Source organism: Tursiops truncatus, chromosome 17 (assembly GCF_011762595.2).
Source record: "Tursiops truncatus isolate mTurTru1 chromosome 17, mTurTru1.mat.Y, whole genome shotgun sequence".
NCBI lineage: Eukaryota > Metazoa > Chordata > Mammalia > Artiodactyla > Delphinidae > Tursiops > Tursiops truncatus.
In genome coordinates this window covers 59,857,249-59,872,495 of record NC_047050.1, presented here as the reverse complement: position 1 = coordinate 59,872,495, position 15,247 = coordinate 59,857,249, and the positions used below count along the sequence as shown (strand labels likewise).

The 15,247-nt window shown below is 35.8% G+C and overlaps 1 protein-coding gene across 6 annotated transcripts in view; it reads right to left on the bottom strand.

Annotated features, from left to right (window-relative positions):
* The window catches only part of COL14A1 (collagen type XIV alpha 1 chain), a 267,412-nt gene that overhangs the window by 169,866 nt on the left and 82,299 nt on the right, over positions 1-15,247 (bottom strand). For all 6 annotated transcript variants that reach the window (XM_073794695.1, XM_019932069.3, XM_019932070.3 and 3 more), the window contains 4 exons: positions 9,098-9,253; positions 8,057-8,176; positions 6,354-6,518; positions 3,550-3,711 (listed from right to left, as the gene is read on the bottom strand). In XM_073794695.1, the coding sequence (XP_073650796.1) occupies positions 3,550-3,711; positions 6,354-6,518; positions 8,057-8,176; positions 9,098-9,253 (603 nt within the window). The remainder of the gene's footprint in view (positions 1-3,549; positions 3,712-6,353; positions 6,519-8,056; positions 8,177-9,097; positions 9,254-15,247) is intronic.

Sequence of the window (15,247 nt, the reverse complement as noted above, 5' to 3'; positions counted from 1 at the left end):
AGAAAGTAGGCAGAGAGGGAACTTACCTCAACATAATAAAGGCCATATATGACAAGCCTACAGCCAACATCATTCTCAATGGTGAAAAACTGAAACCATTTACACTAAGATCAGGAGCAAGAAAAGGTTGCCCACTCTCACCACTATTATTCAACATAGTTTTGGAAGTTTTAACCAAAGCAATCAGAGAAGAAAAAGAAATAAAAGGAATACAAATTGAAAATGAAGAAGTAAAACTCACTGTTTGCAGATGACGTGATACTATACATAGAGAATCCTAAAGATGCACCAGAAAACTACTAGAGCTAATCAATGAATTTGGTAAAGTAGCAGGATACAAAAGTAATGCACAGAAATCTCTTGCATTCCTATACACTAATAATGAAAAATCTGAAAGAGAAATTAAGGAAACACTCCCATTTACCACTACAACACAAAGAATAGAATACAGAGGAATAAACCTACCTAAGGAGACAAAAGACCTGTATGCGTAAACTATAAGACACTGATGAAAGAAATTAAAGACAATACAAACACATGGAGAGATATATCATGTTCTTGGATTAGAAGGATCAACATTGTGAAAATGACCTACCCAAAGCAATCTACAGATTCCATGCAATCCCTACCAAACCACCAATGGCATTTTTCACAGTACTAGAACAATAAATTTCACAATTTGTACGGAAACACAAAAGACTCTGAATATCCAAAACAATACTGAGAAAGAAAAACAGAGCTGAAGGAATCAGGCTCCCTGACTTCAGACTATACTACAAAGCTACAGTAATCAATGACAAAGCTACAGTAATCAAGACAGTATGGTACTAGGTACAAACATAAATATAGATTTATGGAACAGGATAGAAAGCCCAGAGATAAACCGATGTGCATGTGGTCACCTTATCTTTGATAAAGGAGGCAAGAATATACAATGGAGAAAAGACAGCCTCTTCAATAAGTGGTGCTGGGAAAACTGGACAGCTAAATTAATTTCTAAACAGTGAAATTAGAACACTCCCTAACACCATACACAGAAATAAACTCAAAATGGATTAAAGACCTAAATGTAAGGCCAGACACTATAAACCTCTTAGAGGAAAACATAGGCAGAACACTCTATGACATAAATCACAGCAAGATCCTTTTTGACCCACCTCCTAGAGTAATGGAAATAAAAACAAAAATATACAAATGGGACCTGATGAAACTTGAAAGCTTTTGCATAGCAAAGGAAACCATAAACAGGATGAAAAGACAACCTTCAGAATGGGAGAAAATATTTGCAAACGAAGCAAGTGACAAAGGATTAATCTCCAAGATATACAAGCAGCTCATGCAGCTCAATATCAAAAAAACAAACAACCCAATCCAAAAATGGGCTGAAGACCTAAATAGACATTTCCCCAAAGAAGATATACAGACTGCCAAGAAACACATTAAAGGATGCTCAACATCACTAATCATTAGAGAAATGCAAATCAAAACCACAAGTGGTATCACCTCACACCGGTCAGAATGGCCATCTTCAAAAAATCTACCAACAAAAATGCAGAAGATGGTGTGGAGAAAAGGGAAACCTCTTGCACTGTTGGTGGGAATGTGAATTGATACAGCCACTATGGAGAACAGTATGGAGGGTCCTCAAAAAAGTAAAAATAGAACTACCATATGACCCAGTAATCCTAGTACTGGGCATATACCCTGAGAAAACCATAATTCAAAAAGAGTCACGTACCACCTTGTTCATTGAAGCACTATTTACAATAGCCAGGACATGGAAGCAATGTAAGTGTCCATTGACAGATGAATGGATAAAGAAGATGTGGCACATATATACAATGGAGTATTACTCAGTGTTAAAAAGAAGTGAAATTGAGTTATTTGTAGTGAGGTGGTTGGAACTAGAGTCTGTCATACAGAGTGAAGTAAGTCAGAAAGAGAAAAACAAATACTGTATGCTAACACATATATATGGAATCTAATAAAAAGCCAAAAAGGTTCTGAAGAACCTAGGAGTAGGACAGGAATAAAGATGCTGACCTAGAGAATGGACTTGAGGACATGGGGAGGTGGAGAGGTAAGCTGGGACGAAGTGAGAGAGTGACATGGACATATATACACTACCAAATGTAAAATAGATAGCTAGTGGGAAGCAACTGCATAGCACAGGGAGATCAGCTCGGTGCTTTGTGACCACCTAGAGGGGTGGGATAGGGTGGGAGGGAGGGAGACGCAAGAGGGAGGAGATATGGGGATATATGTATATGTATAGCTGATTCACTTTGTTATAAAGCATAAACTAACACACCATGGTAAAGCAATTATACTCCAATAAAGATGTTAAAATAAATAAATAAATAAAATAAAAATAAATAAAAAAAGAAAACAGGCAAAAGATATGAATAGATGTTTCATCAAAGAGGATATACAAATACAAATAAGCATGTGAAAAGGTGTTCAACTTCATTAGCTATCAGGAAAATGAAAATTAATACCACAGTGAGATAGCACTCCACACCTATCAGAATGACCAAAATAAAATACAGTAACAACAAATGTTAGTGACAATGCATAGAAACTGGTTCACTTATATATTGCTGGTGGGAATGTAGAATGCGACAGCCACCCTGGAAAATTGTTTGGCAGCCTCTTAATTAAAACTAAGCCACACATGCAATTACAATATGATGAAGCAGTTGCACTCCTGGGCATTATCCCAGAGAAATGAAAACTTATGTTCACAGAAGAACCTATACATGAACGTTCATAGCAGCCTTTTTGGTAACAGCCAAAAAGTGGAAAGAACGCAGATGTTTATCAATGTGTGAATTGTTAAACAAAGTGTGGTACATCCATACCATGGAATACAACGCAGCAATAAAAAGGAAAGAGCTACTGATACATGCAACTACTTTGATGAATCTCCAGGGAAGAACCCTGAGTGAAAAAAGCCAGTCCTCATATACATACTTTATAATTCCATTTATATAACATTTCCAAAATTAAAAGTATTTTGAGATGGAGAATAGATTAGTGGTTGCCAGGGGTTAGGAAGATGTTGGAGGCGGGAAGGAATGTGGCTATAGAAGGATAACAGAAATGGTCCTCATGGTGACGTGAATGTTCTGTATCTTGTCTGTATGAACATCACTTTCCTGACTGTGATATCGTACTGTAGTTTTGTAATATGTTACCATTGAGGGAAACAGGTAAAATATACATGATCTCTTTCTACATTATTTCTTACAAATTCATGTGAATGCTCAATGATCTCAAAATCCAACATTTAATTAAAAAACAAACATGATGGTCTAAATGCAACACCATGGAGATATTATCTAGTAATTTAAAGTATCCCTCTCACAAGCCCATGGAACCTACCAATATACTCCCTTTTCTACTCTGATGATCCCTGTCTTGAGAGCACAAAGGACTGTTTAGTAAGTCGATGTGAAAAATCATAAGAATTTTCATAATCCATGATAGATTTTTGCACAGAGTAATACCCATATGAGCAGAGTAACTCTGCTCTGTCATTCATTGTACCTTTGATCTCCCTGTCCTGTTCTTCCACCCTGGAGCAGACAGTCCTCGTCAGACTCTCCACAACTGTGTGCATCAGGTCAAATTCGGCGACGTTGTACACATGAGTGTTGTCTGGTTCAGAGGCGATCTCCTGCAATTCATTCTCATCCGCGTTTTTCACCCCTGGCATTGAGGACAACAGGGAGGGTCATGACGGTCATGCCCCATTTGAAAAAGCAACTGCAGTGACCCCGACCTGCACCCATCAGTCTCCACCTGGACTTTAAAGAGGCACATCTCATGTCAGATTGTTTTTTAAATTCACTTTCAAAGTCATTTTTATTTTAGTTTTGAATTTTTATGATTTTTTGGCCTCACCGCTCGGCATGCGGGATCTTAGTTCCCCAACCAAGGATTGAACCTGTACTCCCTGCAGTGGAAGGGCTTGTCCTAACCACTGGACCACCGGGAAATTCCCTCAAAATCATTTTTAAATGATTAAGTCTTAATTTTGTTCAGTACATCTTAAAGGAAGATGTATTGATGAAACTAACTTCTGTCTTTCATAAATATTGCAGAAGCAATAGTAATTAAACCAGTACTCAACACTATCCGCACTTCAGGTTTAAATTTTTATAAAATTAGTTTACTTAAATTGAGACAGAAAATCCTTGGCCCTCTTGGAATTTTCTAGTCTATCTTAGCCATGGATACTAACAGTTAGAGTGTGCTTACTATGCCCCAAGCACTTCAATGTTTTCTATATATTAACACATTTAATCTTCACAACCAATCCTATGAGTTTGGCGTTACTGTTTCTCCCATTCTACAGATGACTAAGCTGATGCACAGAGAGGGTGATTCACTTGCTCAAGGAAGCACAACCAGTAAGTATACAGCTGGGGTTTCACCCAGGCAGTCTAGATCCAAAGTCATATGCTCTTAACTACTATCTCAAGCTGCCTCTCAGAAGATTACACATTAAAATGAGTCAATATTTACCAGTGAAATTAGAAACAGAAAAAGGGAGGCACAGGATTCGGTTTCATGGGTGTAAAGGTAGATTTCTCTTCCCCAGGCTTCAGTAAACAAGGAGCATTTCTTTAAAAATCCCAGTCATTGCAATTATCTAAGGATGTTAAAAAGGGGTACTACGGAAGCAAGGAAGAGAGATTACCTGGGGCAACATTAATTACTTCTTAGGTGCCCAGCTGTGCCATTTAATTTATCTGCCAACCTCAACAGATTGAGTAACAAAGCATCGGTTGTTTCTGAACTATTTGCTTTAGGGGGTTATAAAATAATAAATACTACTGATTTTCAGGTAATTCCCAGAGAAAAAGTCCAAATCACATCTGAATGAGTTCACTTAAACTCATCCATTCATCATTAACGAGACCACAGAATAGAGAGTAAACACATAAATTAATCCCTTAATAGCATAAGTCTTCTGCAGGGATTGTCTTTGTTGAACAAAAGGATAGAAAAATAAAAATTAAAAATTAAATCAATCTCTCTAATGTTCCTTGTCTGACGGACCTCTACAATAACTTTTAAAATGCATAGCTGGATCTGTGTCCACAATAGCAAAATAACAGTGCATGCTGAAGCAATGAGCTTAATGTCAATAATACTTTTCATGGCATTTAGTTAAAACCAACAAGTTTGGATCATTTAAGAATATTCTAGAGAAGATAAACCCCAAATCTCTCTTTCTCTCTCACCTTTCCAAACAAAACAGTCTGTTGTAAAGAGCACGGAAAAGTGAGGAAATGGTAATCATGACTTGGATGGAATTTGTTTTGTAAGGATTTTGCCTTGTTCATATTTATGCTCCAGCACCCACCAAAATGCCTGCCACCCAGCAAAGAAGCAAATACTTCTCGAATGAAACATTCTATAAACCACATTTTGAGTAACAAATCTAGCAATGAGTCAGAAGAATTGTCTCAATTTTTTTTTTTTTTTGGTCAGTCTCTACTAAATAGAAGGACTTCCTATCGCCAAAGAAAATGTAAATAATTTAATCAAGAGCAAAATTGCATCAACTAAATATTTTGCAGTTATTCTGAGTGTGTGTCATACATATTCTTCCCACAAACCGATACCTTATAAAGGGTTATTTTCAAATAAATAATACTGCATATCTATAATTCTTTGCTTTCTTAACTACAAGACCTTAATTCCTTGAAAATGATAAATTGGTTTCTCTCTACACTATCAGAGAAGAGATAGCTATAAAGTGATACTAAAGAGAAAAGTCTTGACTAATTAAATGGTAACAAATATGTACCCAACCGTTGCACTTTATGCTTTTCACAACATTTTGTGTGTGGTATCTCACCTAGAGATCCTCACACCATAAGATCCATCAGTTCCATCACTTCCATTTTTAATGTAAGGAAGTTGGGCTCAGATCAAATGACTGGCTATGACTACAGCTAAGGGGGAAAAAGGCCGGGGAGAGGCGGAGGGATAAATTGGGAGATTGGGATTGACATATACACACTACTATCTATAATATAGGTAATTAATAAGGACCTACTGTGTAGCACAGGGAACTCTACTCAATACTCTGTAATGACCTATATGGGAAAGAATCTAAAAAAGAGTGGATATATGTACATGTATAACTGATTCACTTTGCTGTACAGCAGAAACTAACACAACATTGTAAATCAACTGTACTCCAATAAAAAAAAAGAAGACTTGAAAGTGTTCAGGTCTCCTGGCTTTCAGTGGAGCGTACTTTGCATCATATATAGTTTTAAGTGGTCGTGTGTGTGTGTGTCCATTGTTGAAACAGGACCATAATTAACAAATACCTATGGCAAACAGTTCTACACCAGATTCACGAAGGTTTCTGGATGGTGGAATGATATCATCTTGGGATTTTCCATCTGTGATTAAAATGCCAATTTTGGACACTCCAGTCCTCGCTCCCGCTTCTGGTTTAAAGCTGTTTTCAAAGACGTAGTTCAAAGCAAGACCTAGGAGAAAACAAAAAAAAATAAACACAAACCAACCATCTCTAATAAAAAGCCTTCCAATTCTGCAAATGTAACCACAAGATGAGTAACTTAGAACGTTAAAAGAGTTTTTATTAGATGTGCACTTTCATCTTCATTTTTACAATAAACTATTCTTTGACAGATCCGATGAAAAACTAAAATCCACCAAAACAGAGGTAATAAAAAATAGCTGAATAGTGCATCATTTCTGAAACTAACATTCATAAAGAACACTGAATTCATATCAAATGTATATTGACAGACCTGTGTACCAGAAAATCTAAACCTTTATAATTAAGGATGAAGCAAGAATACCCACACAGAAGCAAATGTCCCAAATATCATCACTACATTTTCAATTTTGTTCATGATGATCTAAAAAACCCCACAAATTCTCTTTCTCTGTTTTATAGCGGTAGAAGGGGCAGATCTAAAACGATAGTTGAACTCCTGCCTTTTGAGTGTGACACTTTTCACCCAGAAAAAATAAATACCAAATATTGTTATAGGATTTGTGTTTAATAAAGTTTTGTTGTATTAACAAAAAATTTGTTAGATTAAACCTCCAATTGGCAAAGCAATTATCAGGATTTCAGTGGTTTACTTAAAATTCAATGACAGCATCTCTATTATTTAAACCGAGCATCCACATTGTGGTCCCACAGAGGGAAATAGCATGTATTAGGGTTAAAACCTGTGATAACTCTTTGTGGTTGGGTCATGGATAATTGTAATCTAAATATTCTTACATTACAGTTGTTCCTTGGTATACACAGGGCGATTGGTTCTAGGACCCCCTGTGACACCCAAATCCATGGATACTCATGTCCCCCATATAAAATGGAGTAGTATTTGCATACAACAAACGTGCATCCTCCCGGATACTTTAAGTCATCCCTAGATTACTTATAATACCTAATACAATGTAAATTGCCTGTAAATAGTTACCAGCATGCGACAAATTTAAGTTTTGCTTTTGGGAAATTTCTGGAATTTTTTTCCAAATATTTCTGATCCCTGGTTGGTCGAATCTGCAGATGCTAAGGGCCGATTGTACTAATTTATCAAAAATATCGGTGAGCCAAAGCTCCATAAATATTTCCATGATAACTACCGATTGCAGAATAAGGGTAAAGAAAATATCTTCCTTGAAAATTGGTAGAAATTTTTTTTTATTTAATTGACAGCATGACTGGAGGAAAAACAGGTGAAGAGGAAGAAAAATGAACTGACAAAGGTGAAGACAGCTACCAAAGCCTGTCAGTGTCAGGGACTGCTCGGTTCTCTTCTAGTTCAACCAAGCCCTTCCTGGGACATTATATTCATATAGCAAAAGGGATGAGATGTCTAGGTTTTAACTCTTAATGCTAGGTTTGAGAAAAGAGCCATCTAAGAACTTTATATGCTAGTTTGGTTTAAAAATACTATGCTAAGACATGCAAAGTGGCAAAACGAAGTAATCAAACTATTCTTCAGCAAGATATGTTGCTCAAAATGTGGACTAGACAAAAACATACCTGTTAGTGTATTTCCTCCCTTGTATGGTAGATTTCGGACAGCTTCGATCACCTCATCTTTTGTGTTGAAAGCATTCAAGTGCCATTCTATTCTGGGGTCGCCGCTATACTGTGCAAGACCTGGAAAAGGAAGATGAGAAAGCCCACCCAGAAATGAAGGGTTACTCAAAGATCTAGTGGACCATTCAAGAAACTAGAATGACGAAGGGCCTAATCTTTGCAACATTTTTTTCTCTGCCTCACTATGTACTTTCAAAATGAGTTGTTGACATCAATTTAAGGAATTTTCAACATAGCTGGGAGCTGAAGGAATGTATATATTTTCTAGCCATCTAGAAGTGAGCACCCAGTCAGGTACTTAGCTTTTTTTTTTAAAGTCTGATCATGTTTGTAGATAAAAGGTCTAGATTTATTTAATTTTTTTTATTGAGGTAACATTGGTATATAACATTATACCAGCTTCATGTGGACAACATTATATTTTGACTTCTGTACACATTATAGTGTTTCTTTTTGGTTTTTTCCCCAAAGGAATGAGTTTTCTTTATGGCTATTTAAAAGGGAAACTAGGAGACTTTATATAATAAAATGGATATGTTGCTCAATGATTTACACCTTTTATTTTGCTTTTTATCTCAGCTAGAATTAATTTGGCAAATATTATCTTGTACTATAAAACATTTCCCAATTGTTAAACCTTTCACTGGATTCAGCTGTATTTTGTTTAAATAAAAAGAAAACTTTTACCTGATAAATTCTTAAACAAATGACAACTTTAAAATTATTATTACTATTAGGCAGAGAAGATTTTGGCTTTCCAGAAAATTGAAATGTCTTCAATAATTAATTGAGTGACACTGTCATTAGCAAAAATTAGTAGAAATAAATATTTATTGATGCAAACTTGCCCTTTTGGGAATATCACTATTGTTAAACCTGTAATTCTGAAAACCATTTGGTAAAGAATCTTTGAAATTTCTTAAGAAGCTTCCTGGTGGTTTTACACTGGCAGCAGACTGCTGTTAACGGTAGAAGATGTACCAATTCGTGTCTTCTCGGAGCCCACGTCGAATGCTGTAACCAGGTTTTCCAAAAAAGACCGAACCAGTCTGAAGTTGAATCTTCCAATACTCCATGAGCCATCAACCAGAATTATAATATCAGCAACAGCTGGAGTTTGACAGAAAAATTTCACTTCTGCAAAGTACAGACCAAAAAAGTATCTGTGTTACTGTTGGAACTTTTAAAAGAGTGAGTTTATTTTAAGTCTTTCAGATAATTTGGTGCTAAGAATACAATAAAGTTTCCATTAAAGCAACCATATTTTTATAACCATTCTTTTAAATGCATTTTTACCAGGAAAAAAAGTGTGGTAATGGCTGGCAGCAGAGTCAATGTTCTGGAAATAGCAAAACACTGGTAGGTTCACACCATCTTGGCAACTCAAGGCTTCTGCATTGTTTAAAAAGTAGTGTCTGTGCAAAAGCATCCAGTTTTGGGTTTTAGTCTGTAGCTTCTTTCCAGGAAAGGTCTTAGCAACACCCATGTAGGAGAGTCAACAGGGATGGGAAGATAGGAAGCAGAGAGGCGGCTCTCCCATTCTGATAAGTCTATGCTAGAGGAAGTCAGTCACAAGAGAAGAAAACATGGGCTTCCTGAATTCAGGGAAAAGGCAGGGCCATGCGTTTAATCTAAGAAAGGTACACAGACCTTTGCTAAAATAGGAAGGGTTTGTGGAAGAAGAAAATTGGAATAGAGCCCAAGAATTTCCCCCAATTCAAATCTTTTTACAATTGGGTCTATGTGACAGTAAGATTTTATCCCTAAAAGTCATTTAAGTAATTGATATTTTAAATTAAGTTTCAGAATAAGCATCTAGAAAAGGATGCCTGGTGGCTGGAGCAGCACTACCTTAAGCTTTGCCCTCAGGGAAAGTCCTAGCCCACAGTGATCGTGGGCAAGATGTGAAGGGCAAACAGCTGTCTTTGCAATAAAGGGGGTAGGTCTGTGCTGGATGAGGTGAAAACCACCACTTACATTCACACAGAGCCAGAATACTAGAATATTCTTAATGGGTTTAAGAATCCTTAAAAATGTCACAGTATTGTCAGCATCTTTACCAGCAGTGCTTTTTACTGCAGTTTGTGCTTCCCAAAGGATGGCTTAACTTTGCTGAATTTTCATATTAGGACTGGAGATCAGGAATATTGTGTGTGTATATGTGTCCATGTCAACTTCTTGAAATGCCCAGCAAATCCTTACTTTGCTTTCTAACATTAAAATGACAATAAAACAGAATTTAAAATATAATTTATGTAGTGAAAAGCAAAATAAAGAAGTGTTCATAAATAAATTGAATATATATTTTCCTGTGGGGGAAATAGTTGAACTACTATGTTTAATATATATCTCAGTTTAATATATATCTCTGTACCTGCTGGCCACATTTAGTTAAAACGATCTTGGATCTTGGTTTTTTTCACATTCATGGAATACCTAGATCCTTTTACCAGATGGGGAAAAAGTGTATTTGCCAAGGAAATACTCAGATACTCATTATGTAAGCTAAACAATACAGCTCAATCCAAAGTTTATATATTACATTTTTGGGCACCAAATCTCCCTTCTTTAATGACCAAATACAAAGCCACCACTAACTTAGGAGTCAGCCCTCTGTACCACACTAAAAAGTTCTAAAACAGAACAATGCAAGAAGTCATGGGGTAGAAATTAGTTTGTGCTTTGGAAATAATCAGGAGAAATTAAAGTCTTAAGAAGCTTTAAGAATCTATTTCTCTCAATTTTTATGGGGAAATTTACCTGAAATGAAAAGTAGTTTTCTTTTTCTTCCAAAACTATTGGGGATATTATTTCACTTTTTAATTTAAATTTTTTTAATTGTTTGGATACACTGCAGACAGGGTCTTAGAAAGGGAGCAGTTTCTCTTTGCTTACTTAGAAGCGGGCTACGAAAACTGGTATTTTCCATTTTAAAATTGTTTCCAATAAAAATAGTCTGTTAACTTAGCTCATTCGAGTCATTTTGACTTGGAGATAAAAATTCTAGATATCTCCAAAGTAAGATAGAAAATTAATTGAATAGAAATTAGAATACTGATAAATTTAGTGATATTAATTTTTTTAAAGTTGTTCATCAAAAGACACCTTAAATAAAATAAAAAGATAAGTTATGATTGGAAGAAGACATGTACAATATAAAAAACTGAAAAAGGATCAGCATCAAGAATATATAAATACATAAAAAACCATGAATAGATACTTCAGAGAATAGGAAATAAATAATATGGTTAATAAATGAATGAAGAGAATGTTTAACTACATTGGTGATCACAATAATAAAAAAATCAAGACCATAATGAGGTACAATTGTACTCATTCAACTGGAAAAAAATAAATTTAATAGCATTTATGATTACTCTAAAGATAATGAAATATTTAGGTATATACTTAAAACATGTGCAAGATCTGTGTGCTGCAAATTACATTACTGATAGAAGTCAAAGAAGACATAAATCAGTGGAGAAGGCTACCATATTCATGGACAGGAATACTAAACATAGTAGAAATGTCAATTATCCCCAAATTGATCTATAGGTTTAATGCAATTCCTATCAAAATCCCAGAAAGGTTTTCCTAAGACATAGACAAGCTTATTCTAAAATTTATATGGGAAGGCATAGACCCCATAATAGTTTTTTAAAAAGTCATGACAAAGAAAAACAACATGGAAGGAATCATTTTACTGGGTATTCACGCTACTTACTGTACATAAGTAATGGGTATTTCAGAGGGTTAGATACACCCATCAATGAAAAAGGATAGAAAAGCCAAAATAGACCCATACAAATATACTCAACTATATGATTTTACATCTAAATATGATTTTAGACAAATGTTCAAAAATACTTCAACAGATGGTGTGAGAGCAACTGGATATCCATGAAAGAAAGAAAGAAAGAAAGAAAGGAAGGGAGGGAGGGAGGGAGGGAAGGAGGGAAGGGAGGGAGGGGAGGGAGGGAAGGGAAGGAGGGGAGGGAGGGAGGGAGGGAGGGAGGGAGGGAAGGGAGGAAGGGAAGGGAGGGAGGGAGGGGGAGGGAGGGAGGGAGGGAGGAAGGAAGGAAGGAAGGAAGGAAGGAAGGAAGGAAGGAAGGAAGGAAGGAAGAAAGAAAGAAAGAAAGAAAGAAAGAAAGAAAGAAAGAAAGAAAGAAAGAAAGAAAGAAGGAAAGAAACTTTACCTAAACCCTATATTTTATACCAAAATTAATTCAAAGTGGATCATCAACTTAAATGTAAAAAGTAAAATTATAAAGCTTTTAGGAAAAAAGTAGAAGAAAATCTTTGGAGTGTAGGTCTAGAAGAAGAGTTCTTGGAGTCGACACCAAAAGTACAAACACATAAAAAGAAAGTTTGATAAACTGTATTTCATCAAAATAAAATACTTTTGCTATGTGAAAGCTCATATGAAGAAGATGAAAAGACAAGCTATAGACTGGGAGAAAGTATTTGCAAACCACACACTCAGCAAAGGATTAGTATCTAGGTTACATAAAGAACTCTCAAAACTCACAAGTAAATAAAACCAAACAATCCAATTAGAAAATGGGTAAAACCTGAACAAATATTTCACCATAGAAGGTATACAGATGGCAAATAAGCACATGAAAAGATATTCAACATCATTAACCCTCAGGAAAATGCAAATTAAAAGCATAATGAGATTTCACTGTACACACCTATCAAAATGGCTAAAATAGAACACAGTGATAACAAATGCTGGTATGTATGTATAGAAACGGTATCACTCACACTTTGCTCATGGGAATATAAAATGGTACAACCACTCTGAAAACAGTCTGGCAGTTTCCTTAAAAAGTATACAAAAAATTACCATACAATCCAGCTATTACACTCTTGGACACTTATTCCAGAGAAGTGAAAACTTACATTCAGACAAAAAACTGTACACAAATGTTCATAACAATTTGATTCATAGTAGCCAAAAACTGAAATTAGTCCAATTAATTATTTTAAATGAAATAAATTCTTTTTGCCGTCAATATCGTATTTAAAGTTAAACCAAAGGAGCAGAGGAAATGAATTCCTGAACTGTATTTTAATTCAGCTCTTGGCTTAACGTGAACTTTATGTAAAATGCAATTCTGAAAATACAGGTAGTACTAAAAAAAAGGAAAAAAAACAAGCTAGGCAGCTGACCACAATTGAAGGAAAGCACCCAGTACATGGGCTACATCACAAATGAAAACAACACTCTGAATGTCACAGATTGAATCAGAAGGAACAATTCCCATTATGTAGTACACCAACTGTAGGTAAAAGATAAGGATATCTGAAAGTTATGCACATCGTTAGATTAAACATTGTGCCCTCTACACTTATCTACTGACTTAGTCCTCATAACAGCTCTATAAGACAGGTATCATTATCAGTCCCATTTGCAGCCAAAAAAAATGATACACATGGGCTGTGTGATTTGCCCAGAGTGCCACCCAGTGAAGAGGCAAAGCTTTGATCTGAACGCAGGTAATACATCTCCAAAATCTATGCTCTTAACCACAGGATATACTGACTTCAATCAGGTCCCTACATTACATCAATTTAGAAAGCAGGGGGAAAAGTCTCTAATATGAGGCAGTGTCCCCCCAGCACTTGCCCCTGCTGTGTCCACAGGTAGTATGTGCCATTTGCAAGCATCACTGTCTAGATAAGTTTTTTCCCTCCCAAATGTATGCACTTAGCACTTAAGTAGCCCACATGACAAGTGTCCCTTTTACTATAGTTTTACACCAATTTTACTGTGTTACTGACATCATGAGGAAATTTTATGTTGAAAATACAAGTTAATTCAAGGAATCTGAATCAGGATAAATCAGTCTACACTAAACCTATGTATATTAATTTCATATTAACTAATTTCCTGTATGAAATTTACTTATTAAAAATGTGTTTATTTAATATTTACTATATCCCAAGCACTCTTCTGGGCAACCAAGAATACAATTAAGTTCCTACCTTCCAGAAGCTTAAATTCTTAGTGAGAGGAAACAGACTAACAAAACATAATTTCAGACTTTTAAAAGAGCTTTATAGAAATAAACACAGTAATATAAAGAGTAGTGGTGTGGGGGGCCTTTGGAGGTGCTACTTTAGTTTGAATTGTATGAAATTACCATTTAAAGTCTTCTTTTTATATCATAGTATTCCTTTTGTTCTAATGGCATTCAAATTAAAGATGTAATTATAGTTAATATAGAAATATTTACAATGTATTTATGGAGAAGGGTATTCACCAACTTAGTTAATTAAAATAGAAAAGGGAAAATTGACAGAAGCAGCCTTTTTCTGCCAGGTAAACTCCTATTCATCCTTCAAAGCCCAGGTTACACTCCACCAACTCCAAGAAGCTCTTCCAACAGTCCTCAGATGGGACTCATTACCTGTTCTTCTTTACTGTCTCTGCATTTGTACATGGTTTATTGTACTCAGAACACTGGGCTATTATAATTTGTTTCCATTTCTATCTCCCTGACTAGACAGAACTCTTTGAGAAGTGAGGGATTTGTGTCTTATGTTTTTATTCCCTTTGGCTGAGATCTCGGCACATAGTACATCAATAAATATAAAGTACATTGACTTGTTAAAAAAGAATTCCTCTTTTCACATAATTCATACCTACAGCAGGGCACTAGAAAAATGAACCATGCTGGCTCAATTAAATGTGGTCTCTCCTCTTGCCCTGCCACCCTACCACACTGGAAAAGTGGATTACGGTTATTTAGGGATCAGGGAGATTGTATCAGGTTTGCCTGTCTTCCTTGATATTTTCCCAATGCCAGAGGCAAAGCTAAATGCAAGGGGAGCACATAATATTTTTACTCACATTATCTCAATACGCACTCAGAAAATCTCATGATCATTTTCACCACAACTGGTCTGATACATTTAGTGGTTCTGAATTATTTTTCTCAGTGCCACTAGCAAAACATCCAGCTAGGCCACTCATTAACCACGACATCTGAAGGAAAACTGTGGTCACAGAACAATTTCTCACTTAAGTCTCTGGTAAGGTTGAGTTCAAGTTTCCAAACTAAGAGCTTGCTTCCAAGATTGGCTTCAGCCACATCCCAGGAGAGTTTTCGTTTTTTAAGAGTT